At 43.5% G+C, this 25,082-nt stretch overlaps 3 protein-coding genes and 1 pseudogene across 9 annotated transcripts; all 4 read left to right on the top strand.

Annotated features, from left to right (window-relative positions):
- On the top strand, window positions 1–3,959 carry LOC123169631 (amino acid permease 1). 6 transcript variants are annotated; one of them, XR_006484903.1, is made up of 6 exons: window positions 1–448; window positions 1,035–1,097; window positions 1,699–1,780; window positions 3,078–3,361; window positions 3,479–3,557; window positions 3,668–3,959. XR_006484903.1 is itself a non-coding variant. In XM_044587502.1 (6 exons), the coding sequence occupies exons 3-6, from the start codon at window positions 1,735–1,737 to the stop codon at window positions 3,696–3,698; spliced, it is 378 nt and encodes a 125-aa protein (XP_044443437.1). In that variant the 5' UTR covers window positions 3–448; window positions 1,035–1,097; window positions 1,699–1,734; the 3' UTR covers window positions 3,699–3,959. The 6 variants fall into 6 exon arrangements, 4 of the variants coding, with proteins under 4 accessions (XP_044443437.1, XP_044443438.1, XP_044443436.1 ...); XM_044587502.1 differs by having other exon boundaries at window positions 3–448; window positions 1,699–1,766; window positions 3,126–3,361; XR_006484902.1 differs by having other exon boundaries at window positions 4–448; window positions 3,126–3,361.
- A 2,234-nt stretch (window positions 3,960–6,193) lies between these two features.
- On the top strand, window positions 6,194–14,188 carry LOC123169628 (ABC transporter C family member 10). 2 transcript variants are annotated; one of them, XM_044587497.1, is made up of 14 exons: window positions 6,194–6,557; window positions 7,052–7,131; window positions 7,277–9,309; window positions 9,772–10,092; window positions 10,172–10,258; window positions 10,358–10,954; window positions 11,052–11,216; window positions 11,384–11,552; window positions 11,664–11,678; window positions 12,103–12,317; window positions 12,401–12,706; window positions 12,883–12,946; window positions 13,188–13,427; window positions 13,615–14,188. In XM_044587497.1, exons 2-14 carry the CDS (start codon window positions 7,116–7,118, stop codon window positions 13,722–13,724), a joined length of 4,338 nt encoding a protein of 1,445 aa, XP_044443432.1. In that variant the 5' UTR covers window positions 6,194–6,557; window positions 7,052–7,115; the 3' UTR covers window positions 13,725–14,188. The 2 variants fall into 2 exon arrangements, with proteins under 2 accessions (XP_044443432.1, XP_044443431.1); XM_044587496.1 differs by having other exon boundaries at window positions 11,384–11,678.
- A 722-nt stretch (window positions 14,189–14,910) lies between these two features.
- LOC123169629 (subtilisin-like protease SBT3.9) lies at window positions 14,911–19,061 on the top strand (annotated as a pseudogene).
- A 2,276-nt stretch (window positions 19,062–21,337) lies between these two features.
- On the top strand, window positions 21,338–24,470 carry LOC123170422 (subtilisin-like protease SBT3.9). The gene is made up of 10 exons (XM_044588288.1): window positions 21,338–21,418; window positions 21,494–21,585; window positions 21,720–21,817; window positions 21,897–22,064; window positions 22,158–22,741; window positions 22,877–22,944; window positions 23,070–23,342; window positions 23,429–23,546; window positions 23,674–23,845; window positions 23,932–24,470. The coding sequence occupies exons 1-10, from the start codon at window positions 21,338–21,340 to the stop codon at window positions 24,468–24,470; spliced, it is 2,193 nt and encodes a 730-aa protein (XP_044444223.1).
- Window positions 24,471–25,082: the final 612 nt, after the last annotated feature.

Genomic DNA, 25,082 nt, shown 5'->3' with positions numbered 1-25,082 from the left:
TTTCTCAGGATAGTTCCCCATCGCCGCCCACAATCTCCCCGTTCCCCATTCTATCCTCCTCAGCCGGCGCTCCCTTGGCAGGCCGCCCCCTCCCCTTCGTCACCACCGCCGGTGCTCCTGGTCAGGCCGTCCCTCCCCTTCCTCACTAGCGCTGACGCTGCCTGGCAGGCCGCCCCTCCCATTTGAATCAGGTCGCGGAAGTGGCCGATGTGGCCCTCGAGCTCGGCATGCTCGCGCCAGCGCTTGACGCCGTTGGATGCGGACGCGGAGGCGCGGGACTCGCAGGCCCTACTCTACCCCGCTCCTTCGAATCTGCCCCAGAAGTGCTCGAGGAGGCGCTCGAGCTCGGCATGCTCGCCGAAGACGCCGGGCCCTCCATCCTCCTGATGCCCTCGCCGTCGCCGCCATGAACATCTCCACCATCTCCGGCGCAATCGTCCGGGTCCAGGTAATCTCTCTTCGACCCCGCCATCTACTCCTCCTCGTCAATTCGGCTAGTCGCCAGGTGCATCGCCTCACTGAGAAATCACATGAATGTTCATTTTCAAGACTGTGCATAATTTGCTCTGTTATAGGGTTTTGTTAGAAAAGTTTATTTAATTGAGTATTATTCTGTTCTAGATTGCTGCACCTTCTGGGTGTGAGTGGATCCAAGAGTTAACATGATGCAATATCTTTTTGAAAGATGATACATTATCTTCATAAAAGAAAGGAAGTTGGAGAATTTATTATTGATGAAGAGGAATTCAGTGGCATTTGGTTCTCAAGAGCTTAAATGGAACAACAAATGCATGATTCTCATGCCTACACTAACTAATCAAGTAGCATATGCAAATTTTTAACCATACTACATTTAGACATGACATTTGAATATAAAATATGGGAATTCTCTTTATAAAATGGACCAAGAATGAGTGTCGCATTTAATCTTTAGAAAGTGTGTTTTCTGTTAGAATGTCCCCTTTCAATAATATGAGAGATCATCTGCTTAGTTGTTGGTGGTTGTATTGATGAAGCGGCCCTTAATGGTTCAGATTTCCCAAAGGAGAAGGAGGAGGTGCCGAAAGAGGATGGGAGCAACAAGTCTGAATCGAAGAGTATGTTTTGTTGCGGATCTTCTATGGAATCCTGTTGCTACTAACCAAACATGCCTTCTCTTTAGTTCCTCTATGGAAGTAGCATCAAATTGGGATTTTGTTGATGATCTGTAAAGCTTAATTCAGACAAAAATTATCTCAGTTACCACTTCTGCAAATCATGATTGTTAGTTGGAGTCGATTAATACGATTTAGACACAATAAACTGCTTCTCTTTAGTTCCTCTATGGAAGTACCATCAAATTGGGATTTTGTTGATGATCTGTAAAGCTTAACTGAGACACAATTCTCTGAGTTACCACTTCTGCAAATCGTGATTGTTAGTTGGAGCCGATTAATATGATCTAGACACAATAAACCACTTCTCATGAATATATGTGAACTCTTTTGACACTTTGTGGATATCTTTAGCCTCTCCGGTTAATATAACCAGTTCATTATTTTTTTAATGTTATTTGTATTTCACCTGGAGATTCATTCTTTCTGATTCTTTGGAAATGACAAATAGATGTAGAGCGTGAGTGTTAGCAGTCTTGCAGCTTATGTTTAGCATGCAAATTTTGCTTGAAAGAAATGTTGATGGTTGTTTCTATGTTTTCAGAATCAATTTTCTTCACCCCACGGGAGAAGTTAGAAGATGTATTCTTGGGAGTTCCCAGCGACTTTGATGTATGTTGGAACAGGTATTCTCGCCCACTGTGGTTATCCAGCATGTTAGTCTGTTACATACTCCCTCTGTCCCAGAATATAAGAACATTTTTGACACTATAATAGTGTGAAAAACGTTCTTATATTTTGGGACGGAGGGAGTAATTCATTGTAGTATCTACATGCCATTTATTCTCTTTGAATACTCTATGGTATATTCTTTTCATTTTCTGAAAAAAAAATCACGTGAGCTTGTGTGCTAATAAAGCTCCGGGAATAACGTATGTTTAATATTATAGTAGTAATAATACCTTTCAACTTCAGTCTAGGCGCCGCAAATCTCAAAGATTTCTTGCTGTTCTCATTACAAATATAGCTAACATAAGTTACTAAATATCCACTGATATTTTCAAGAAAACTTTACATGAAAGAAAAGGAACGTTGTTCGATGAGGACAGAAAATGATTCAAGTCTATCATGTGTACTCCCTTTGTAAAGAAATAAAAGATAGTTTAGATCTTAGTTTAGTGATCTAAACGATTTTATATTTCTTTACAGAGGGAGTATTTAGGAAAAAAGCAAATATTGCAGTAACTTTTTGTGATGAAGTAATATAAAAGAGGTTCTGGAACATACTCCATGGCTTCTTCTAAGCCTCGGTAGAAGCATGCTTGCTTGCATTTGGGATGCAAGGAAGAAAAAATGGCACTCAGAAAGGGCACCGCATGCTAATCCCAGAGATAAAGCTATAAGCATAAATAACAAGCAAGGCAAAATCAAAAGAAATAAAAGTCTGTGCTGCACATAATACTTTTACATTATAGAATTCCTATATATACTGCAAATATAATGTAAGCGATCATTTTCATTGCAGAACTCTGTGTTCTAGTTCGATGAGGGATACAATAGTTAAATTTTGAAAACAAGCTATTGCAATTACACCAGTGTTCATATTTTTTCTGAACTACTATTTTCTTCTACATACTTTATTTTAAAAGTTGCTTTCACATACTTCCAGTTTGCAAATTCGGTATCACTAATGTATGATAGTACACACACAAACAAATAAAAAAAAAACTTGAATTTTGTGTTGTTGTCCCTCCTTCTTCATTTATCTAAGCTGCAATGGATTCCATTATAAACACTGAAGCAGTGTACAAAGCTATATCTCTGAAGCACTATGTAAAGCTGTCACATTGCTATTCCATTTCTGAAGAAGTGTATTTTCAACCACAACTTAGTTCTGTACTTTTTGTCAGAAAATATCCACCCGGAGATTTTTCTTTATATCTACATAATAATACCTATCCTCTAATTACTGGTGCTCTGTAGTGGGATTCAAATTTGGAGTAATACATCTTGCCCAGTTTTGCCATGTAGAAGCACACTTTTAAGGTCAAGATCCCCACAAGATCAAAATGGTAGAAGGTCTGGCGTGCTGGCGCTGCTTTTGAGCGTGGCACAGATGGGCTGGATCCTCGGCCACATCGCCCTCATCGTCTGCGCCTACATCACCTACTACACCCCGTCCTCCTCTCCTACTGCTACCGCTGGCCGGAACCCGTCCACGCAAACGGAACTACACTTGTACATGGACGCCGTCCGCTCCTGTCTTGGTAACAAATAATCCTCAAATTAACTTGTACTGGCATATATGGATGGACATTGGCAGCATGCATACCTGTTGTTAGGCAGAATAAATGGGTCTCACAGTGTTGATCATGTCCATGCAGGGCCTAGAGATGTAGCTATATATGTGTGGCATTGCACAGTACAAGATTCTCTATGCATCACAGTTGCCACGGGCATCATGTAAGCACAAGCAGTTTAACTATTTAAGCCTCTTTGGCTTCTGAAGATCTGTAAATATTTGTTGAGAAAAGTCATGGTACTGAAATAATTTCCTTGCCTTGAGAGTGCAGGTCCGTGGTGCCCAGCAACTGCCGCCATTAAAAGGGCCACGACGCAAACTGCAGCCAGATGGGACGATGTGCCTGGTGCTGTGCGGCCTCGCCAAGGTCATCCTCTCGCAGTTGCTGGGCCTGGAGATCTGTTACCTTCGTCTCCATAATCGCCGCCGTCATGTCCTTCACCTACTCCTTCATCGCCCTCTTCCGGGGTGCCGCGACCTGCGCGTAAGGAGAGGCCAGTGGAGCCGTGCGTTGGTCGGCGGCCAAACGAAGGAGCGGCAGGCGGTGACCTATGTGTAAGGAGAGGCCGGCCAGCAGAGGCGGGTGCGGAGGCCAACGCGGATCGGTGGCGACGACGGGCCGCTGTCTTTTTTTTTTTGCGAAAGACGGGCCGCCGTCTGACCCTCCGCCACCGCCGCCTCTCGCCTTGCCTCTTTTCGTCGTCGGCTTGTCGCCACGGGCGCGCAGAGGCAGGCGGCATGGGTCGCGGGGTAGTTGTTTTGAGCGAGCACGAGCAACGCAGCTCACAAATTAAGGGGTTTTGATTGCGATCAGTTTCCTATTCTCATGCCTGATTGCGGACGTGGGATGGGCGGGGCCAGCGGAAATTGCTAAGCGCACAGTTGGCTAACCATAGGGTAATTTGGATGGCTAGATGAAATTAAGTGATTTTGATCGTGAGGCTGTAATTGGTCAAAGATATTGTGTGTAGGTCTGGTTAGGTGCGGTTAGCGATGAATATGTTTGCTTGTTTAATACTAGTAGTAGAAAAGAGGACACTCGAAGAATCGAGATACCACCGATCAACTAAATGCGTGTCAACACGTGGTCCATCAGGGCAACATGCAACAACCGATCACGAACTATCGCAATTCAGTCGAGTTTTTTTCCTAAGCAGCCGCGTATATGCATGTCACCACCGCATGCAAACTGCCATGCAGAAAACAGACAGACTGTTCAATACTCACGTGGTCAACCATGCAAAAAGAATATCTTATTCCATACGAAATCGCTAGCCACACCCAAAGAACTGCACACGCCTGTGTCCCCCAGTAATTGGCGTGGCATCCTCTCATTGGTCTGCTTTTTTACTGATAGAAAAAAGTCAAAAAAAGAGGTAAACTAAACCTAGCTAGGTTTAGTATATGTATAATACATACCTCAGAGGGATCTATCCATTTGAGATCTAAAAAAGAATACGGTGCCATCTTTCAGTCATTTCCCGAAATTATTTTGCTCTCTACCACTGCTTGAAATTTTGAGATCACTAGTTGAGTGCTCGTGCTTTGCCACGGAATAGCAAGCTTACATGTCGCGCACCAACGTTGCCACTTGAATTCTGTTTCTTTTTCTTTGGGATATGGTTCTGTTAACTCCATTCAGGCTAAGGTGATGCTTTTCGAATTAAGTCGCTCTCCGTCAACCATGCATGCATGTGCGGAAGAAAACAAATTAGGGAGAATCTAGTGGAGAAGTTTGATACCATCTCATCTCATTGGAGAAGGAAAGCTTGATGTTGATCTCATATGCCTGCTTTGACTGAACGGGGCTATTGGTGTTTTATTATTCTTATTACTGGTTTATTATCACTATCATCGTGTTATTATTACCAAATTCTCAATTATTTTTGGAAGCACATCAATTAGCCTAAAGTTGAGGTATTGGAAGTGCACAACCTGTAGCCACATTTAATTGTAGCATTTAGTTTGTACTTATGCACGAGTGATGCTGACGGAAGACAACAACTATATCTGATCAAAATTTGAAAGGTGCCTGAGACTCTAACAAATATAGCAGCCAGACAATGATTGCTTATTTTTTTTTCACGATATACCACCAACAATTGTTTGTTTCTTGACAATAGACTGCCAACAATTGTTTGTTCGTTGAAACACATGGGCAATGTGCTATTATTGTAAGTTTCCACTCCACGTTTCTATAATTGCCTTTGAACTGCAAAAACGTCTTATATTTTGATACATAAAATAGTATAACAATTGAAATTTGAACTAAAATCACAACAATTATTATGAAATTTGAACTAAAACCATGACAATTCTCATGGATGGGAGGGGTATTATTTTTTAGAAAAAATACTACATTTTTTTAATACAGTAGACACACAGACGATCATACATGCACAAATATGCTCACCCCTGTAAACATACGCACGCACACCCTGCCTCTATGAGCACCCACACAGACTGAGCCGCCACATCATCTTGAGATTGACGAAATTGCCACAAACGTCTCGTAGTCGACGACAACATCTCCTCCCACTGAACGCACATCGTCGGAAGGCTGGAAATAAGTCCAGAGAAATGCGAGCACCAATGTAACTTGAATCCTTGTGGGTTGAGGATACCACTGTCCTCCTATAACCATCTAACCGCAGGTGCCCCCCTCCCCCCAAAAAATCTAACCAGTGGTTGGTTAAAAAAACTAAATTGAATTTTTTGAGGCGTAAAAAAAAAATACTAAATTGATAGTACTACTTGTAAAAGTAAACTATATTCCCCGAAGAGAAAAGTAGTCAATCACGCCGTCCACGTGTACGGTCTGTAATGTAGGTCCTCGCGGTCGCGGTGGTGGGCTGGCGGCGGAGAAGCGATGCGGGGCACGGCACGCGCGGCAGCCACAGGCCGGATGCCGGCGTGCCGGCGGGCCGCGACGACGAGAGCAGTGACGAACGCGCGCGCCCGCGTGCGCTCCGTCGCTCTCCCCTCCTGTCGACATCTAGCGCCGCGGCTCCTTCCTCCGGCCCCCCACTGATGAAAAGGCCCGCGGCCCGCCGAGCCCAGGGGCAGCAGCTAGTGAGTGGCCTGCCGCCGCTCGTCCGTCCGCGCGTCAGCACGCCGAGGAGCTCGCAGTCGGTGACGACGGCGAGGAGGCCGCCAGAAAGGTCAGTGCTGCCACCATTGCCCACCTAGTCAACTAGTCAAGGAGGAACTGCTTCAGGAAGTAAAAGGGGAAAAGTTACTTCTCGACTGGCGGCGTCAATGCGGAAGGGGGTCTAGGCTTGGGGTTTTCTCTTCCGTGTTTGGCGCTCGCGCATTGTCCTGATTCAGTTTCAGTAGTTGCAGGATCTGTGGCTGCTTTAATTTCCTGAGGTTGTGTGACCATGGGATCTGTGGCTGCTTTAATTTCATAGGTTGTGGAATCTTGCTCCAGCAGTGTCTTGTTATTGGTCAGTTGCTCATGAAAAGCAGTGCAGCTTTGTGGTTCCCTGATTTTCGCGCCTCACTGTGGTCTTTGCATTGTGAAGCGTGGGAAGATCTGTGATTACATACAAACATTTCTAATCTTGCTCAGTGGTGTTTTCAGTATCTGTTCTTTGTCCGTTCTCTTCAGCTGTTCTAGTGTTCTTTATTCTGACTAGTTCATGGGTTGCTGCAGGTTCTGATTTCTGAAGAGGACCAGATCCACTCTCCTCGGCAGCACTGCACCTGAAATTACACTGATGGGGTTCCTCACAAGTTAGTCCCCTCTTCACATTTCTCATGCCACATCATTTTTTAAGCATATATTAGCTACATCTTTGTTGCTACCTTTTGACAATCAAACTTGTTGGTGACTAAAGCAAGCTGGGAATCTCATTACAATACTTGGCCATTACTTCAGGTTCTTGGATTATGAAGTTGTGTTGGATCCCAGTCTGCTCCAACCAAGATGTACTTTCATGTGCATTCAACGGAATATTCGACTCTTCCACTTGCACGAATCATCTGGTGGTGATTGGCATCAGCGTGCTGTTCATACTCATGCTCACACTCCAGTTACTTGTCAAAATTCCGAAGAGTAGAGCATCTATGCGGCAACTCTTCACACTCAGTTCACCACTGCAGTTGGCTGCAGTACTGTTCAGTGGCTGCTTGGGTTTGGTTTATCTTGGCCTAGGACTGTCGATGCTGGGCAATATATTCAATCAGGACGCTTCTTTTTACCTGCCACACTGGTGGCTTGTGGCATTATCTCAAGGATTCAGTTTGATCTGTTTCAGCTTTGCTTTCAGCATCAGGCCTCAGTTTCTTGGAGCTTCATTTGTTAACTTTTTGTCGGTTTTGGTGACCACGTATGCAGCATTCATATGTTGTTCCTCAGTGGTTGGCATTGTTGCAGAGAAGACAATTACCATTAAGGCTTGCTTGGATGTTCTGTCCCTACCAGGTGCATTTCTCTTTTTACTTTATGGCGTTCGGTGCAGCCATGACGAAGAGGGTTACCAAGGAAATGGAAATGCTTTATACAAGCCCCTGAACGCCGAGGCAGATGGTGAGATGGCTGATTCTGACAGTCAAGTGACTCTTTTTGCCAAAGCTGGTTTTTTCAGCAAGATGTCATTCTGGTGGTTAAATCATTTGATGAAGATGGGTTACAAGAAGCCTCTCGAGGACAAAGATGTGCCACTTTTACAAACCACAGACCTAGCACATAACCAGTACTTGATATTCTTGGCGAAGCTGAACAGCAAGCAGTCCCAGTCAAATGCCACACCATCACTCTTGTGGACCATTGTTTCTTGTCACAAGCGTGGGATCATGGTCTCAGGTTTCTTTGCTTTGCTCAAGGTGCTCACCTTATCTATAGGCCCATTGCTTCTCAAGGCATTCATCAATGTATCAGTTGGGAAAGGGACCTTCAAATATGAAGGCTTTGTGCTTGCTGCGACAATGTTCATTTGCAAATGCTGTGAATCTTTGTCAGAGAGGCAGTGGTATTTCCGTACTCGGAGATTAGGACTCCAGGTGAGGTCATTGCTATCAGCAGCTATTTATAAGAAGCAACAGAAGCTATCAAACTCTGCAAAAATGCAGCACTCTTCTGGACAGATTATGAACTATGTGACAGTTGATGCCTACCGGGTTGGGGAATTCCCGTACTGGTTCCACCAAACATGGACAACAGCTATTCAACTTTGCATTGCTCTGGCAATTCTGTACAATGCAGTTGGTGCTGCAGCGGTCTCATCGTTCACTGTTATCATTATCACTGTAGTTGGTAATGCTCCATTGGCGAAACTACAGAACAAATTTCAGAGTAAGCTTATGGAAGCACAAGATGTGAGATTGAAGGCCATGTCTGAGTCATTAGTTCATATGAAGATCTTGAAGCTTTATGCATGGGAAGCTCACTTCAAGAAGGTCATCGAGGGGTTGAGGGAGGTTGAGTATAAGTGGTTGTCAGCATTCTTGCTTAGGAGGGCATACAACAGTATCGTGTTCTGGTCATCACCTGTTTTAGTTTCAGCGGCAACCTTTCTAACATGCTATCTTTTGAAAATCCCTCTTGACGCTAGCAACGTCTTCACCACTGTAGCAACTCTGCGTCTTGTGCAGGAGCCAGTTAGATCAATACCAATTGTTATCGCAGTTGCAATACAAGCTAAGGTTGCTTTCACTCGGATATCAAAGTTTCTTGAAGCACCTGAGCTGAATGGGCAAGTTAGGAAGAAATACCTTGTGGGCACCGATTATCCAATAGCAATGAACTCATGCAGTTTCTCCTGGGATGAGAATCCATCAAAACCAACTCTAAACAATATAAATCTGGTGGTCAAAGCTGGAGAAAAGATTGCAATTTGTGGAGAGGTAGGATCAGGCAAATCAACACTTTTGGCTGCTGTACTCGGAGAGGTCCCCAAAACTGAAGGCACGGTATGCTTTTCTATTGCCTTCATCTTTTTTATGAAGTAGAAAATCAAATGGCTGTCTATTTGTGAGGTTATGATGTACTTCTGTTATCCCTTTTGGGTTTTCTCATGCACGGAAAAAGCTGTTGCTCTTGTAATTTATTGTTTACATTCATTATGTTCCTTTTTTTATCAGCTTGCAGATTTTGTATCATGATAAAAGTTGCCATTGTGCTGCAAGTACAAGTGCCATATTCATCAGGCATTGGGCAACACAATATTTCTCTGTGTGGTTAAGAACCTTAAGTCGGCTAGTTTCCAATTTCTTTATCGAAGTACCGCCTGTTAACAACTGCATCTTGTTTGATTTTGCCAAGTTGTCATGATAATTTTGGTTGATAATAGTTGCCACCATAAAGTAGACTCGTTATTTCCTTTTCCGTAAGAACTTAATATCAGATCATTAATCTTTGTGTACGTATTTCAGATTCAAGTCTCTGGAAGAATAGCATATGTTTCTCAGACTGCATGGATCCAAACAGGAACTATACAAGATAATATCCTCTTTGGATCTCTGATGGACAGAGAAATGTACCAAGAAACACTTGCAAGGTGCTCGTTGCTCAAGGACCTTGAAATGCTGCCATTCGGCGACCTTACTCAAATTGGGGAGAGAGGAATAAATCTTAGTGGTGGTCAGAAGCAGCGTGTTCAGCTTGCTCGTGCATTATACCAGAATGCCGACATCTATCTTCTTGATGACCCTTTCAGTGCTGTCGATGCCCATACAGCAACAAGTCTATTTAATGTAAGAATTGCATCAGTAGGAGTAGATTGTATTCCTATCTTTTATGAATTGTGTAATAAAGCTCTTACTTGTGTGACAGGATTATGTCATGGGTATTCTGTCAGACAAGACTGTTCTTTTGGTGACCCACCAAGTGGATTTTCTACCCGTATTTGACTCCATTCTGGTCTCTCTCTCTCTCTCTCTTGATTTAATATATTTTTTTTGTAGTGAGATGTATTTATATTTGTCGATTTCGTCTAAAACTAGTGATAATTTTTGGCAGTTAATGTCAGATGGGGAGGTTATTCGGTCTGCATCTTATCACGATTTATTGTCAGATTGTCAAGAATTTAAATATCTTGTAAATGCCCATAAAGATACTACTGGTGTTTCAGATCTTAACAATATGGCCCGTCACAGAGCAAAGGATTTACCAATAAAGGAGACAGATGGTATTCATGGAAACAGATATATAGAGTCTGTGAAGCCATCACCAGTAGATCAACTGATCAAAACAGAGGAAAGAGAATCAGGGGACGCAGGTCTTAAGCCTTATATCCTATACCTGCGCCAGAGAAAAGGCTTCCTGTATGCCTCCCTTTCTGTCATGTCTCACATAATTTTCATAGCTGGGCAAATATCACAGAATTCATGGATGGCCGCTAATGTCCAAAATCCTGATGTTAGTGCACTGAAGTTAATTTCTGTGTACATTGTTATTGGAGTTTGCACGGTGTTCTTTGTGCTATCAAGATCTATATTCTTCGTTGTTCTTGGGATGCAGACTTCAAGATCCTTATTTTCCCAGCTACTTAATTCATTGTTCCGTGCACCCATGTCCTTCTTTGATTCTACTCCTCTAGGCAGGGTTCTTAGCCGGGTAAAAATTCTGAAACAAACACAACTATATGAACTACAATTCAGTTTAACGTTACAAGGTTTTATATTAATGGATCAACCCTCCCCCCAACCTGCAGGTCTCTTCAGATTTAAGCATCATTGACCTTGATGTTCCATTTGCATTGATGTTTGGCTTTAGTTCCAGCTTAAATGCGTATAGCAATCTGGGGGTATTGGCTGTTGTTACATGGCAAGTTCTGTTTGTATCATTGCCAATGATAGTTTTGGCAATTCGGTTACAGGTAATCTTGTGGCCGTTTTCTGTATAGCTAAACGCCTAAACCCCCTTTCGTTGGTTATTTCATTCACCAAATGATATGCTGCTATTTTCACCAAGGATGTAAAGTTCGTCTACTTTTTATGTTTCACAATTCCCGTTGGCTGACTTTTCATATGTTTGTTCATGCAGAGGTACTACTTAGCCTCGGCTAAGGAATTGATGCGTATCAATGGCACTACCAAGTCTGCTCTAGCAAATCACTTAGGTGAATCGATCTCAGGGGCTATAACAATACGTGCCTTTGAGGAAGAAGGTCGTTTCTTTGCTAAAAATCTGGAGTTAGTTGACAAGAATGCTGGTCCGTACTTTTTTAATTTTGCAGCAACTGAATGGTTGATTCAACGTCTGGAAATAATGAGTGCTACGGTTCTTTCTTCTTCTGCTTTTGTCATGGCTCTTCTTCCTGCAGGAACTTTTAGCCCTGGTATGTAGCTTATTCCAGGTACAAGCATTACATAATTGTTCCATGTGCTGCACATATTTATGGCAGCTTACAAGCTGTATGACGATTGATCATTGCATTCATCTGATGTGCAATGAATCGTTATTTGCACTGCAAAAGCTTTTTTGTTTGTTTCCATAGGCTCCTGGTATTAGGTGTTACGAAGGCTCTACTTCGTTATGAAAGCCTACTTTCTTTATCGAATAAAGTTACAGAATCCTTCTGCATAACGGCGAATGGCTCGAAACCCTAGTGGAGGATACCCAATTTTCCGTTTAGTAACACGTGATACGCTCAATGTCTATGTGCCACTGTCATTATAAATATACATTTAATATGCACAGGATTATAAAGAAATCAACATTACCCTCAGAAAACTAATTACTTTTTACCATACTTGGCACAGGTTTTGTTGGAATGGCATTGTCCTACGGCCTTTCCCTAAATAATTCTTTCGTTAGCTCTATTCAAAAGCAATGTGACCTTGCAAACAAAATAATATCTGTGGAGCGGGTGAACCAGTACATGGACATTCCGAGTGAAGCAGCAGAAGTTATTGAAGAAAACCGACCAGCACCAGATTGGCCCCAGGTTGGCAGTGTGGAGCTTAATGATTTGAAGGTAACCAAATATAAAATATGCATGTATAGGGCGAAACCCTTCAAATATTCTGACAGATGTGTTTGATTGATTTCATTTGACAGGTTAGGTATAGGGAAGATACTCCCCTGGTGCTACATGGTATCACTTGCAAGTTTCAAGGTAGAGATAAAATTGGCATAGTTGGTCGAACAGGAAGTGGCAAGACAACTTTAATTGGTGCATTGTTTCGCCTCGTTGAACCTGCTGAAGGGAAAATAATTATAGACTCTGTGGACATCAGTACAATAGGCTTACATGACCTGCGTTCACGTTTGGGCATCATTCCACAAGATCCAACACTTTTTCATGGTACAGTAAGATACAATCTAGATCCTCTTGGGCAATTCTCAGATCAGCAAATATGGGAGGTAAGACGTTTAATATATCTACAATTCAGAACAGTAAGCACCTTATCTGATTGGGATGAATAAACTGATTAATGGGCCTGTCAAACGGCAACTTACCATTCTCTGTTATATGCCATACGTGCATTTGAAAAAAAACCCCCACTAAATTGGTTAATTCATATGCTGTTCGGTTGCAGGTTCTTGATAAATGCCAACTTCTTGAAGCTGTTCAGGAGAAGGAACAGGGATTGGATTCACTTGGTAGGAACCCTCACTGTACCTATGGTTTAATTTCTGGATTTCATTTTATGCCCCTAACAAAATAGGATAACATACAATTCTACTTCAATCTTTTCATTTTATGCCCCTAACAAATTAGAATACATGCGCCAATAAATCTGTCAAACTGCTTGCAGTCCTAGGCGTATGAGTCAGATCGGTTTGCTAGCATGATGTCTGGAATTGTGTTCTTCATCGTACTAATCAATATCTTGCCATACAGTTGCGGAAGATGGGTCGAACTGGAGCATGGGCCAAAGGCAGCTCTTTTGTTTGGGCCGCACACTTTTGAAAAGGTGTCGTATCTTAGTTCTTGATGAAGCCACGGCCTCTGTAGATAATGCAACTGATGCCGTCCTTCAGAAAACGATCCAGTCAGAATTCGAACATTGCACCGTTATTACTGTCGCACACCGTATACCAACAGTTATGGGCTGTGACATGGTACTTGCAATGAGTGATGGTATGTTCCTCTTATTGCCAACTTATTGGTTCTGCAGCATAACCATACTAATGTGGGAAAGTAGTGGAGTATGCCAACTTATTGGTTCCGCAACCTATTGGTTTCTCTTATTGCCAACTTACTGGTTCCGCAACTTATTGGTTCCGCAGCATAGTATTCCATACTAATGATCTGCATACATTTCCAGGGAAAGTAGTGGAGTATGACAAGCCCATGAAGCTCATGGAAACTGAGGGATCTCTCTTCCGCGAGCTGGTCAACGAGTACTGGTCATACACATCGAACGGAAACGTTTAGAAGAGATTTTTTATGGTGTGTTCACTGCTGCAGTTTCCGGGGAGATATGCTAGAATCAGTTTCAGAAAAAAGATATGCTTGCCTTGACAAGAGAACAAAAGAGATGCAGTGATCTCTTGACATACCTCTATTTGAGATCAGAAGAAAATACAGTGCAATTTCAGTTATTGCCTGGAAAATTCTTTTGCTATCAACTGCTACCTGAAATTGTGAGCTACATATAGTTTAGCTTTTGTTTGTTGGGTGTTGCCACTCTTCAGAAGCACCGAGGCAGAATAGAATAAGCCCATGAACATTCCTTTGCTCCAGCAATCAGATATAGAAGGCTAATCTGAGAGGAATTTCAAATTTGTAATTAACCCCGCTGTCACCATTAATACATTGTTGGAACTGCTTAGGAGACAAATGAAGGGATGACCTATTGTTCGTAGCCAAGCTATATAGTTTGTATACATTATTTTGCAGCACTGTCTTTGGAAGCTCCTGAGAATTGCTAAGACGGACAGAGGGGTGCTGGGACCTAACCGTGGCGATGCTCGACCGAAGGCAAGGACGACAACCGCAACTTAGGTGATTGACGGCCTTAGGGAGTGATTCCTTCTGCATCGAATGATTGCAAAGGCAAGGTGAGACTCACAAGGTTGGGTGGCGAGGCGAAGTTGTTGGGCGCATGATCAACGGATGGTGGTTAGTGGAGCTCTGGATACCAATTTGGTCGCAGTGCGTTGAGAGGTGGATTGGTAGAGTGGCGGAGGTTCGGCAAGGCCTGGGTGACATGGGGATGGGTGTGGCATCGGCGTCGGGCTCCAGGAACGGGGACAGAGTGAAGGAGGAGGGATGACGTCTGAAAAAAGGGAGGGGGTCAAGGAGGTGGTTGCTGGGTTCGGATGTCAGAATGAGACATGATGACGCCTAGACTCCCCTACCCTGCCTCTCGATTTGGGGACATTCTGAGGGATTTTGGATGTGTCCGGCCCAAAGTAGGAGCCCACATTGGAGGCCTAATGTGTCTGGACCATCTGGTCCAGACATTTGAAGTCGGAGTAGGTGTTCTCGCTGGGGATGCCCTAAGCAATGGTTTAATGGACCACATCACACATGTGAGTGGCAACTTCAGAAATGATGAAATTGAGTTAAAATAAAAAAAAAACAATTGTTTAATCAAAACAAGGGTAAAACTGTGAAGGTCCAAAATCAAAGAGTAGTGGGAACCCACCAAGGGCATAAGCCTAAAAAACCTAAAGTGAATGTCCTGGCATCAAAGGGGCCCATCCTGTTTCATGCCCAACTTACCGCGGACGATTGTTTGAAAGACGATGATCAGGTCATTACATCAGACACCAGAATATTTATATCCGGTTTGGTCATTCTCTGATGGAAAAAGCATGGTGCTTTGTATGCAGACAAGGATCTATGGTCCTCCTTTCGGACGTGTGTGTCACCTAGCAAGTGGCAACACAAACAATCCCTTAAAAGGGAAGAAAAACAACAGCTCGCAGACAAATTCCTCTGAACTGTTCTTGTTATACCTCCATGCTTGTTCTTGTTCCTGGCTGCTATATATACACGCAGGGAGAAGCGATCGAGGGAACACTCTCCTCGAAGCCAGATATGGATTCCAGAACAGCATTCTGCGGCGCTCTGCTGCTGCTGGTGACGCTGCTGCCTCTTTCAGCCACCACGTCGAGCAAGGTAAGATCCATGCTCGATTCCTCTTTGCACAGCATTTATCTTAGCTTCTTTCCAATCTTCTACTGAGAACATTTTTTGTTGAAATTCCAGCTCTACATTGTGTATATGGGGGAGAAGAAGCACGATGACCCGTCCGTGGTCATCGCGTCGCACCATGACATGCTAACATCTGTTTTTGGGAGGTACTACTGGATACGAGTTCATGTCGCACCGTCCAAGTATTAGCATAGTCGTGATTTGCTCACCTTTTTTTTTTACTTTACTTGAAACAGCAAGGATGAAGCCATGAGGTCGATAGTTTACAGTTACAAGCATGGATTTTCTGGGTTCGCGGCGATGCTCACTAAATCTCAAGCTGTCGCAATCGCAAGTAAGTAATTGTCAACCCTTTTTTCATATAAGACTGAGGTTAACCCCCCGGCCTCTGCATCATCATTGCCATTTACACAACCATATTTGTTTAGAGTATGAATATTAATTGTCAATCCTGAGGTGGCATGAGCTTGCTATCTTTATGACTTTATATCAACTTGCATGATCGACATGGACTAAATCAACATACTATGAATGTAGAAATTCCTGAAGTTGTCACTGTCAAGCCTAATATTTTTCACAAAATGCACACAACTCGGAGCTGGGACTTCCTTGGCCTTGAGTATAATCAGCCGCCACAACAACCGGGTCTCCTCGAAAGAGCAAAGTATGGTGAAGATGTCATTGTGGGTGTGATCGATTCAGGTTCGTAATCCCATCCTTGAGCTTAAATCCAAAACATGAGAAATCCCAAGACCATCAATCAATTAACCCCATGCATACACATGCTTCTTCATAGGCATATGGCCTGAATCACGAAGCTTTGATGACAATGGCTATGGCCCCGTGCCAGCACGGTGGAAAGGAAAAATGTCAGACTGGCGAGGAGTTCAACGCCACTAGTTGCAACAGAAAGATCATTGGCGCGCGGTGGTATGGCCGTGGCATCAGTGCCGAGTCACTAAAGAGCGACTATAAGTCGCCTAGGGACCTCAGCGGCCATGGCACACACGTCGCATCAACTATCGCTGGCCGGGAGGTGCAGGGTGTGAGCTACGGAGGCCTAGGCATGGGCGTGGCACATGGTGGGGCACCACGTGCGCGGCTCGGTATCTACAAGGTGTGCTGGGTGGATGAGGGTTGCCCTGACGCGGCGGTCCTTGCTGCCATCGACGACGCCATACATGACAGGGTGGACGTCTTGTCGCTCTCGGTTGGAGGGGTTGGTCAGGAGTACTCTGGGACGTTGCATGCTGTGCAAAGAGGGATCTCTGTTGTGTTTGCCGGAGGGAATGATGGCCCTGTGCCACAGACCGTGACGAATGCCGTGCCGTGGGTTACGACGGTGGCTGCTAGCACGATTGACCGGTCTTTTCCGACCTTGATATCGCTCGGGAACAATGAAAAGCTGGTGGTACGTACCATACTATTTCGCTCCTTTATTTTATAAGTATATAAATTAATTTCTTATCTTTGCCATCTCTAAAGAAATATTGTAGGAAAGTGTTATATACTTATATCTTTGCCCATTCTCATGAGATGGAAAAAACCCACAGAAAATATTGACGGACAAAGAAAAAGCAGGTGAAAATGTTATTGGATATAAGACGTGCTCCAATTCTGACATAGTTCCTATAAGATAGCATGAATATGGAGGATTGGTCAAGTTGGCTTTGCCCTATAATTTTGCTAAATAATAACCTTTTGACTCTCTGAACACGAAGGGGATGTTCAAACCAACAACACGAGAAAATAAATGGTCAGCTCCTCCTTGAAGCTTTCCTTAATTCATTCAATATATATAGAGGCATTATTGGTTCTCCACCAACTATATCGTTTCTTGTAGCTTTCCTCAGTTAGCTTGTTCTTTAATTTGTTCAAATGCAGGGGCAATCTCTAAATTACAATGCAGCTATGAACAACAGCGGCTTTCAGGACCTTGTTTGTCCGGGGAGGTAATGAAAGAAACCAGTCTGATCTTGAGTCTTGACAACGTTTTATTGATAGTAAATGGAAAGCTTTACGTAATGGAACTTGTTAAAAAACATTGTGCAGCTGCGAAGCAGAATCACTGGCGCTGGGCAATGTCACGGGCAAAACCGTCCTCTGTTATGCACCAGCAGAGGCATCGTGGTGGCCGCCCCAGATATCACTCCCTTATGCCATCAATCATACTATTGAGGCCGGTGCGAAGGGCCTCATCTTCGCACAGTACACTGCCAACAATCTCGACAGCCTGACTGCATGCGAGGGATTCATGCCTTGCGCGCTGGTGGATTTCGAGATCGCGCATCGAATTTTCTCCTACTGGGACATGGCTGAGTGAGAATTTGTCGAATTGTTTGAAACAGCAGTGTGAACATATTTGAACAGTCAGTGTGCCATCTCCTTAATTATCCAAGAACTAATTCATGTTTCTCTCATGTGTCTAGCCATCCAGTGGTGAAGGTGTCCCCGGCTGTAAGCGTTGTTGGAAATGGGGTCTTGTCGCCAAGGGTCGTCTCGTTCTCGTCCAGAGGTCCAAGCCTATTGTTCCCCGGCATACTCAAGGTGTATATCATTATCAACTTATTAACTTGAGACAAATAGTTGAATTTGTGTCACTGTTTGTTTGCTATCTAGCCTCTCTAGCTTTTCAGAGTTGAAGACTTGCACACCTAATTCATGATACTCCCTCTGTAAACTAATATAAGAGTGTTTAGATAACTAAAATAGTAATCTAAACGCTCTTATATTAGTTTACGGAGGGAGTACAAATTAATGTTTTGACAGCCCGACATTACTGCTCCTGGCGTCAACATCTTGGCGGCAGTGCGCGGCTCCTACGTGTTCTATTCCGGGACATCAATGGCGTGCCCACATGTCTCCGCAGTGACCGCGATGCTCAAGTCGGTTCACCCTCAGTGGTCACCTGCCATGATCAAGTCGGCCATCGTCACCACAGGTAGGAACGTGGAAATACCCAAAATACGTCAAAATAACCCATTTGAATATATGACTAACTTGATCGTTCCTTGGCATTGGTTGAAGCATCCGTGACCGATCGTTTTGGCATGCCAATCCAAGCAGAAGTCGTCTCAAGGAAACTAGCCGACCCCTTCGACTTTGGTGGTGGACACATTGACCCAGATAGAGCCGTTGACCCTGGCTTGGTTTATGACGTTGATGCAAGGGAGTACAACAAGTTTTTCAACTGCACCCTTGGATATTTAGGCGGTTGTGAGTCCTACTACCTCAATCTCAACCTCCCATCAATTGCCGTGCCAGACCTCAAGGACCATGTCATGCTTCGGCGCACCATGACTAACGTTGGGCCAGCAGAATCAACATATCATTTAGTGGTTGAAGCTCCAGCGGGGATAGATGTATCCGTAGAGCCATCTGTGATCAATTTCACCCAAAGCAGTAGTAAAAGCGCGACGTTTATGGTGACATTCACAACAAGGCAGAGAGTACAAGGAGGATACACTTTCGGGAGCTTGACATGGTCAGACGGAAGTACCCACTCAGTGAGAATTCCTATTGCGGTACGGACTGTGATACAAGACTTTGTTGCAGATACATCTTAAGCTCATATTCTTTGTATTATACACATTCTTGATGTATTCATGTGGTTGGCATAAGAAAATGTAGAAGAAACACTTCAATTTTTTACATCATCACAGAAAATGTTATACTGGAATAAAATACGATTCTTTGCTAAGGGGAGGTTTATTCACAAACTTTTACGAAAAACAAATTAATGAGAAAACCACGGATCATATCGAATGAAATAGACTAAGGGAGAACGAAGGATAAAAAATCTCCCGAACCTTTCTTTCTGGATGAGAACGTTTCTAAATTGAAAGTGAAAAGAAATAAACACGATCAAATTTTCTTAGCTGGGCCAAAATCACCGAATTCATGAATGGCTGCTAATGTCCAAAATGCTCGTGTTAGTACACTGAAGTTAATTTAGGTTTACGTTGTTATCGAAGTTTGCAATATTTCCTTTGTGATATCACAAAATTTATGCCTCGTTGTTCTTGGGTCCAAACTTCAAGATCCTTATTTTTGCGTTTGTCAATTAATTGTTCTGAGCACCCATGTCCATTTCAATTCTATTGCTCCAGACAGGGTTCTTTGGCGGGTGAAAATAATAATCTAAAACACATGAAAATCAGTTTAATAAAATTCTGTTTCACATTCCTTTTGTAATGATGGATTATCCCCCACCCTTACCTCGTCCCCGGCATGTCTCTTCCGATTTGAGTATCAATGACCTTAATGCCCCACTCCTCACGCGGGGTATGGAGGAGGCTGTGTGAGCCACCCGCGTGGGGGTCCAAAGGTTGTCTCCCATCATCTCCTTCTGGCTATCAGTTTCCCTCGGCGTCTAAGTTCCATGAAATTTATGCCATATTATCCCAACACTTGACAGTCGACGCCATCGCTAATCCTCATCTAGGAGGGTTGCCCGGAGGTTGATTCTGCATTCAAAGAGGGGGTTCCACCGCATCAACTCCATCAACTCTTTCCCCCTCATCTCCATTATGTTTCTCCCATCCATATGCAAGTAATCTGTTGTAGGCAGGTGGATGGGAATTTGACGATGCCGATCATATAATAGTGCTATGTTTACAGGGTTTTGATAACTAGGATGATGATTGGTCTTGATGTACTGTTGCTGCAACTTTGTTATGCCTAATGTCTATTACTATGGCCCAAGTAATATGGTATCATATCTTAACCATATACGTTTTCATGATGTCACTGTGTCTGGATTGTACCTGCAAGTGGTATGTACCTATTATAGTCTCAAAAGTGGCCCTAAGGGTGACATACCGGGATATCAATGGGGAGTGTTGTAATTTGATGTTTCCATGTATTCACGAAGTGTTAATGTGTTGGCATGGCTGTCTCGCAAAATGACACCTTAATTACCCTTTGTTTAAACTATGACCATGGTGACATGGGAGGGTAGGACTATAGATGTTGGGCAAGCTCTTGTTCTTATAGATAAGCAAGTTCAACTACGTACTAATACATGCCTACAAAAGTAGGAGAACATGAGCTTGGTTTTATATGCTTTGTTATGTGCACTATGATATGATTGATGATGTCTATGTAACGTCCCAATATCCATTCTCGGGTCTATGTTTTCTATAAATGTTTGTTCTCTTTAAATACTTGTTAGTTGGCTTTCCCAGTGAAAGAATTGAAAACCATGAGACGAGCTTAGAGAGGAGAACACATCACACTATGTCGGCTCGAATTGCAGGATTTATATAATGTTAACAGCTGGAGAAACGGATCAGCAAAACCAATCTTTGCCCACGGAATATTTTTATTTTTTGAAGGGAAAGCCTCTTGGCACTTTATTTCGAAACATGCAAAGTTACATCTTTAAGTACATGCGATAACATGAAAGTTGGCGGGTCATTATCCCTTACATACCCATGGAATGTTTGAATGTGTCACGTTTGTCAACTTTATTACATATTACCTATACCGCCGCGTTTGTAGAACGATTAAGACGCATGTGCAAAGCCACGGAAGCTTGTTTGAAAGTCGATCAGGAGAGAGCATATAATTAATTAATATCTATATCCGGTTTGGTACTAATAGCCGCCAAGACCTGATCAAAGCATGGTGCTTCTTCCTCATTACAAAAAGCACGGGGATTCCTATATAGACAAAGGATCTGGTCTTTGTTTCTCACGTGTGTGTGTCGCTGTCACCTAACAAAACTGAAACATTCCCTCTGAAATGAGAAAAAAAGACACGCAAACATATTGGTTTGAACTGTTCTTGCACCCCATGCTCATTGCTCCTGGCTGCTATATAAACATACAAACCAAACGAGGGAACACAAACACAACAACATAGCTCTCTTCTCGACGTAAAAAATGGATTCGAGAACAGCATTCCGCGGTGCTCTGCTACTGCTGGTGACACTGCTGCCTCTTTCAGCTAACGCGTCGAGCAAAGTAAGATACACACCGGAGGCCTCTTTCAATACTAATTTTTGTTGTTGAAAACTTACGCGACAAAATGAATTTCAGCTCTACATCGTGTATATGGGGGAGAAGAAGCATGATGACCCGTCCGTGGTTACCGCGTCTCACCATGACATGCTAACCTCTGTTTTTGGGAGGTACTATTACTAGATATCTACAAGTTCATCGTGTTCAAAACAAAAACTACTGAGTGCATGTTGCATCATATATAGACATATTAATTAGCACGAAACAGTCTTGATTTGCTCACCTTCGTTTTACTTGGCAACAGCAAGGATGAAGCCTTGAGGTCAATAGTTTATAGTTACAAGCATGGTTTTTCTGGTTTTGCGGCGATGCTCACCGAGTCTCAGGCCGAGACAATCGCAAGTAAGTAATTTCCAGTCCTAGCTATCATTGTATCTACTTGCACGACCGACTTGAACTAATCAACATATTTTCAATGTAGAATTCCCTGAAGTTGTCACTGTCAAGCCTAACATTTTTCACGAAACGCACACAACTCGGAGTTGGGACTTTCTTGGCCTTCACCATAACCGACAACCAGCACAACAACCGGGACTACTAAAAAAAGCGAAGTACGGTGAAGATGTCATTGTGGGTGTGATCGATACAGGTTCGCAATCCCACCCTCAAGCTTAAATCCTAAATATGAGAAATCCCATTACCGAATAAATTAATTCGCATGAATATGCATGCTTCTTTATAGGCATATGGCCTGAATCACGAAGCTTTGATGACAATGGGTATGGCCCTGTGCCGGCACGGTGGAAAGGGAAATGCCAGACTGGTCAGGATTTCAACGCCACAAGTTGCAACAGAAAGATCATCGGTGCGCGCTGGTATGGTCTCGGCATCAGTGACGAGGTGCTAAACAACAACTACAAGTCGCCTAGGGACATTGACGGCCATGGCACGCACGTCGCCTCGACCGTCGCCGGCGGGGAAGTGCAGGGCGTGAGCTACGGAGGCCTAGGCATGGGCGTGGCACGCGGCGGGGCGCCACGTGCACGGCTCAGTATCTACAAGGTTTGTTGGTTGGGTGGGAATTGCCCTGAAGCAGCGGTCCTCGCGGCTATCGATGACGCCATATATGACGGTGTTGACGTCTTGTCACTCTCGCTTGGAGGGGCTGTGCAAAGAGGGATCTCTGTCGTGTTTGCCGGAATGAATGATGGCCCTGTGCCGCAAACAGTGTCCAATACCCTTCCATGGGTTACCACGGTGGCCGCTAGCACGATTGACCGGTCTTTCCCGACCTTGATATCGCTCGGAAACAAAGAAAAGCTGGTGGTACGTGCACGCTACAAACAAACATTCTTCAAGTATTCATCTCAGATCGTGAAAACAAACAAAAAATATATTTAGCTCGTCCCTGAAGCTAGCTTCCCTAATTCTTTTACTGACATTGCTTGACTCGAAACACAGGGGCAATCTCTTCACTACAATGCATCTGTGATCAGCGGCGACTTTAAAGGCCTTGTTTATGCCGGGAGGTAATGAAATAAAGCTTTTGTAGTTATGGAACTGTGATCACTTGACGAATTTTTTGTAGTTGTCCACTTTTTTAACCACGATTCGGTGATTTTGTCAATTATACTGAATTAAAACTTCTGCATAGCTGTGACACTGAATCATCACTGGCATTGAGCAACGTCACTGGTAAAATCGTCCTGTGCTATCAACCGGCAGCAGCGAATAGCATGCCGCCTCCACAAGCACTTCCCATAGCCATCAATCTCACCATCATGGCTGGCGCCAAGGGACTCATATTTGCACAGTACACTACTAACCTCCTCGAGTTCCTGCCTTTGTGTAAGGGCGTTATGCCCTGTGTAGTGGTGGATTTTGAGATCGCACACCGAATTGCCTCCTATTGGAGGTCGGACAAAGGGTGAGTGCCTGTCGTGTTGTCCGAAACAGAGTGAATGGGCTTTCTTGTTCTCCGGAAACTCATGTCATTGTCATGTGTCGTGCTAGGAATGCGGTGGTCAAGGTGTCACCTGCCATGACCGTTGTCGGAAAAGGGGTGTTGTCGCCGAGGGTCGCCTCGTTCTCGTCGAGAGGTCCAAGCCTGTTGTTCCCTAGCATACTCAAGGTACATATTATTCTCAAATTCCTAACTTGAGATTGTTGTCGCCATTGTTCGTTTTTACCTATAGCCTCTCTAGTTTTCTAGAACTGAAGACATGCATATATAATTCTCGGTACACATGCTTGAACAGCCCGACATTGCTGCACCTGGCGTCAGCATCTTGGCAGCAGAGGGCAACTCCTATGCGTTCAATTCTAGGACATCCATGGCGTGCCCGCATGTCTCCGCGGTGACCGCACTGCTCAAGTCGGTTCATCCTGACTGGTCACCTGCCATGATCAAGTCTGCCATCGTCACCACAGGTACATAAATTGCAATACTAAAAGTTCATCAAAACTAGTCATTAGAATATATTACTGACTTGATTGGTCCTTTTCATTGGTTCAAGCATCTGTGACCGATCGTTTTGGCATGCCAATCCAAGCAGAAGCAGTCCCAAGGAAACTTGCCGACCCCTTTGACTTTGGTGGTGGACACATTGACCCTGATAGAGCCGTTGACCCTGGATTGGTTTATGATGTGGATGCAAGGGAGTACAACAAGTTTTTCAACTGCACCCTTGGATATGTAGACGGTTGTGAGTCCTACTACCTCAATCTCAACCTTCCATCAATTGCTGTGCCGAACCTCAAGGACCATGTCATGCTTCGGCGCACTGTGACTAATGTTGGGCCAGTGGAAGCAACATATCATTTAATGGTTGAAGCTCCGGCGGGAATAGATGTGTCCGTGGAGCCATCTGTGATCAATTTCACCCAAAGCGGTAGTAAAATGGTGACGTTTATGGTGACATTCACAACAAGGCAGAGAGTACAAGGAGGATACACTTTCGGGAGCTTGACATGGTCAAACGGAAGTACCCACTCAGTGAGAATTCCTATTGCGGTACGGACTGTGATACAAGACTTTGTTGCAGATACAGCTTAAACTTACATCTAGTTATTGTACACCTTTGTGTATTCACGTAGGTCGCATAAACAATGTAGGAGAAACACTCAGTATCGAATTTGTATGTAATAAATATTTTTTTATACAGAAACAATATGATTCTTCTTTGTAAAGGGGTGGTTTCTTCACAAACTTGTACAAAATTGCAATTAATAAGAAAATCTCAGATCATATATATCATTGACATGAACTAGACTAAGGCTCAACGACGGATCTAAAGCTCACAAACCTTTCTGTCTCAATGAAAAGGTTGTTGAACCGGAAGTGAAAAGAAATGAACACAATTGAATTTTCTTTGCTAGGAGAATATCATTGAATAGATGGATGGCTGCTAATGTCTAAAATGCTCACGGAAGATAACTTATGTTTACATTGTTATCAGATTTTGCACAATTCCTTTGTACTATCGTGATTTTTATTCATCGATGTTCCTGGGGTCCAGAATTCAACATCCTTATTTTCACAGTTTCTCATTTCTTTGTCCCCACCACCCAATGTCATGTGATTCTACTCCTCTAGACATGGTTCTTAGCCAGGTAAAAAATAATGAAACACATGACCATTATGGTAATACATTTATGTTTGACATTT

The sequence above is a fragment of the Triticum aestivum genome, chromosome 7D (assembly GCF_018294505.1).
Source record: "Triticum aestivum cultivar Chinese Spring chromosome 7D, IWGSC CS RefSeq v2.1, whole genome shotgun sequence".
NCBI classification, from domain to species: Eukaryota; Viridiplantae; Streptophyta; class Magnoliopsida; order Poales; family Poaceae; genus Triticum; species Triticum aestivum.
Note: the sequence above shows the minus strand (reverse complement) of the source record. Positions and strands in the feature narration are given on the sequence as shown.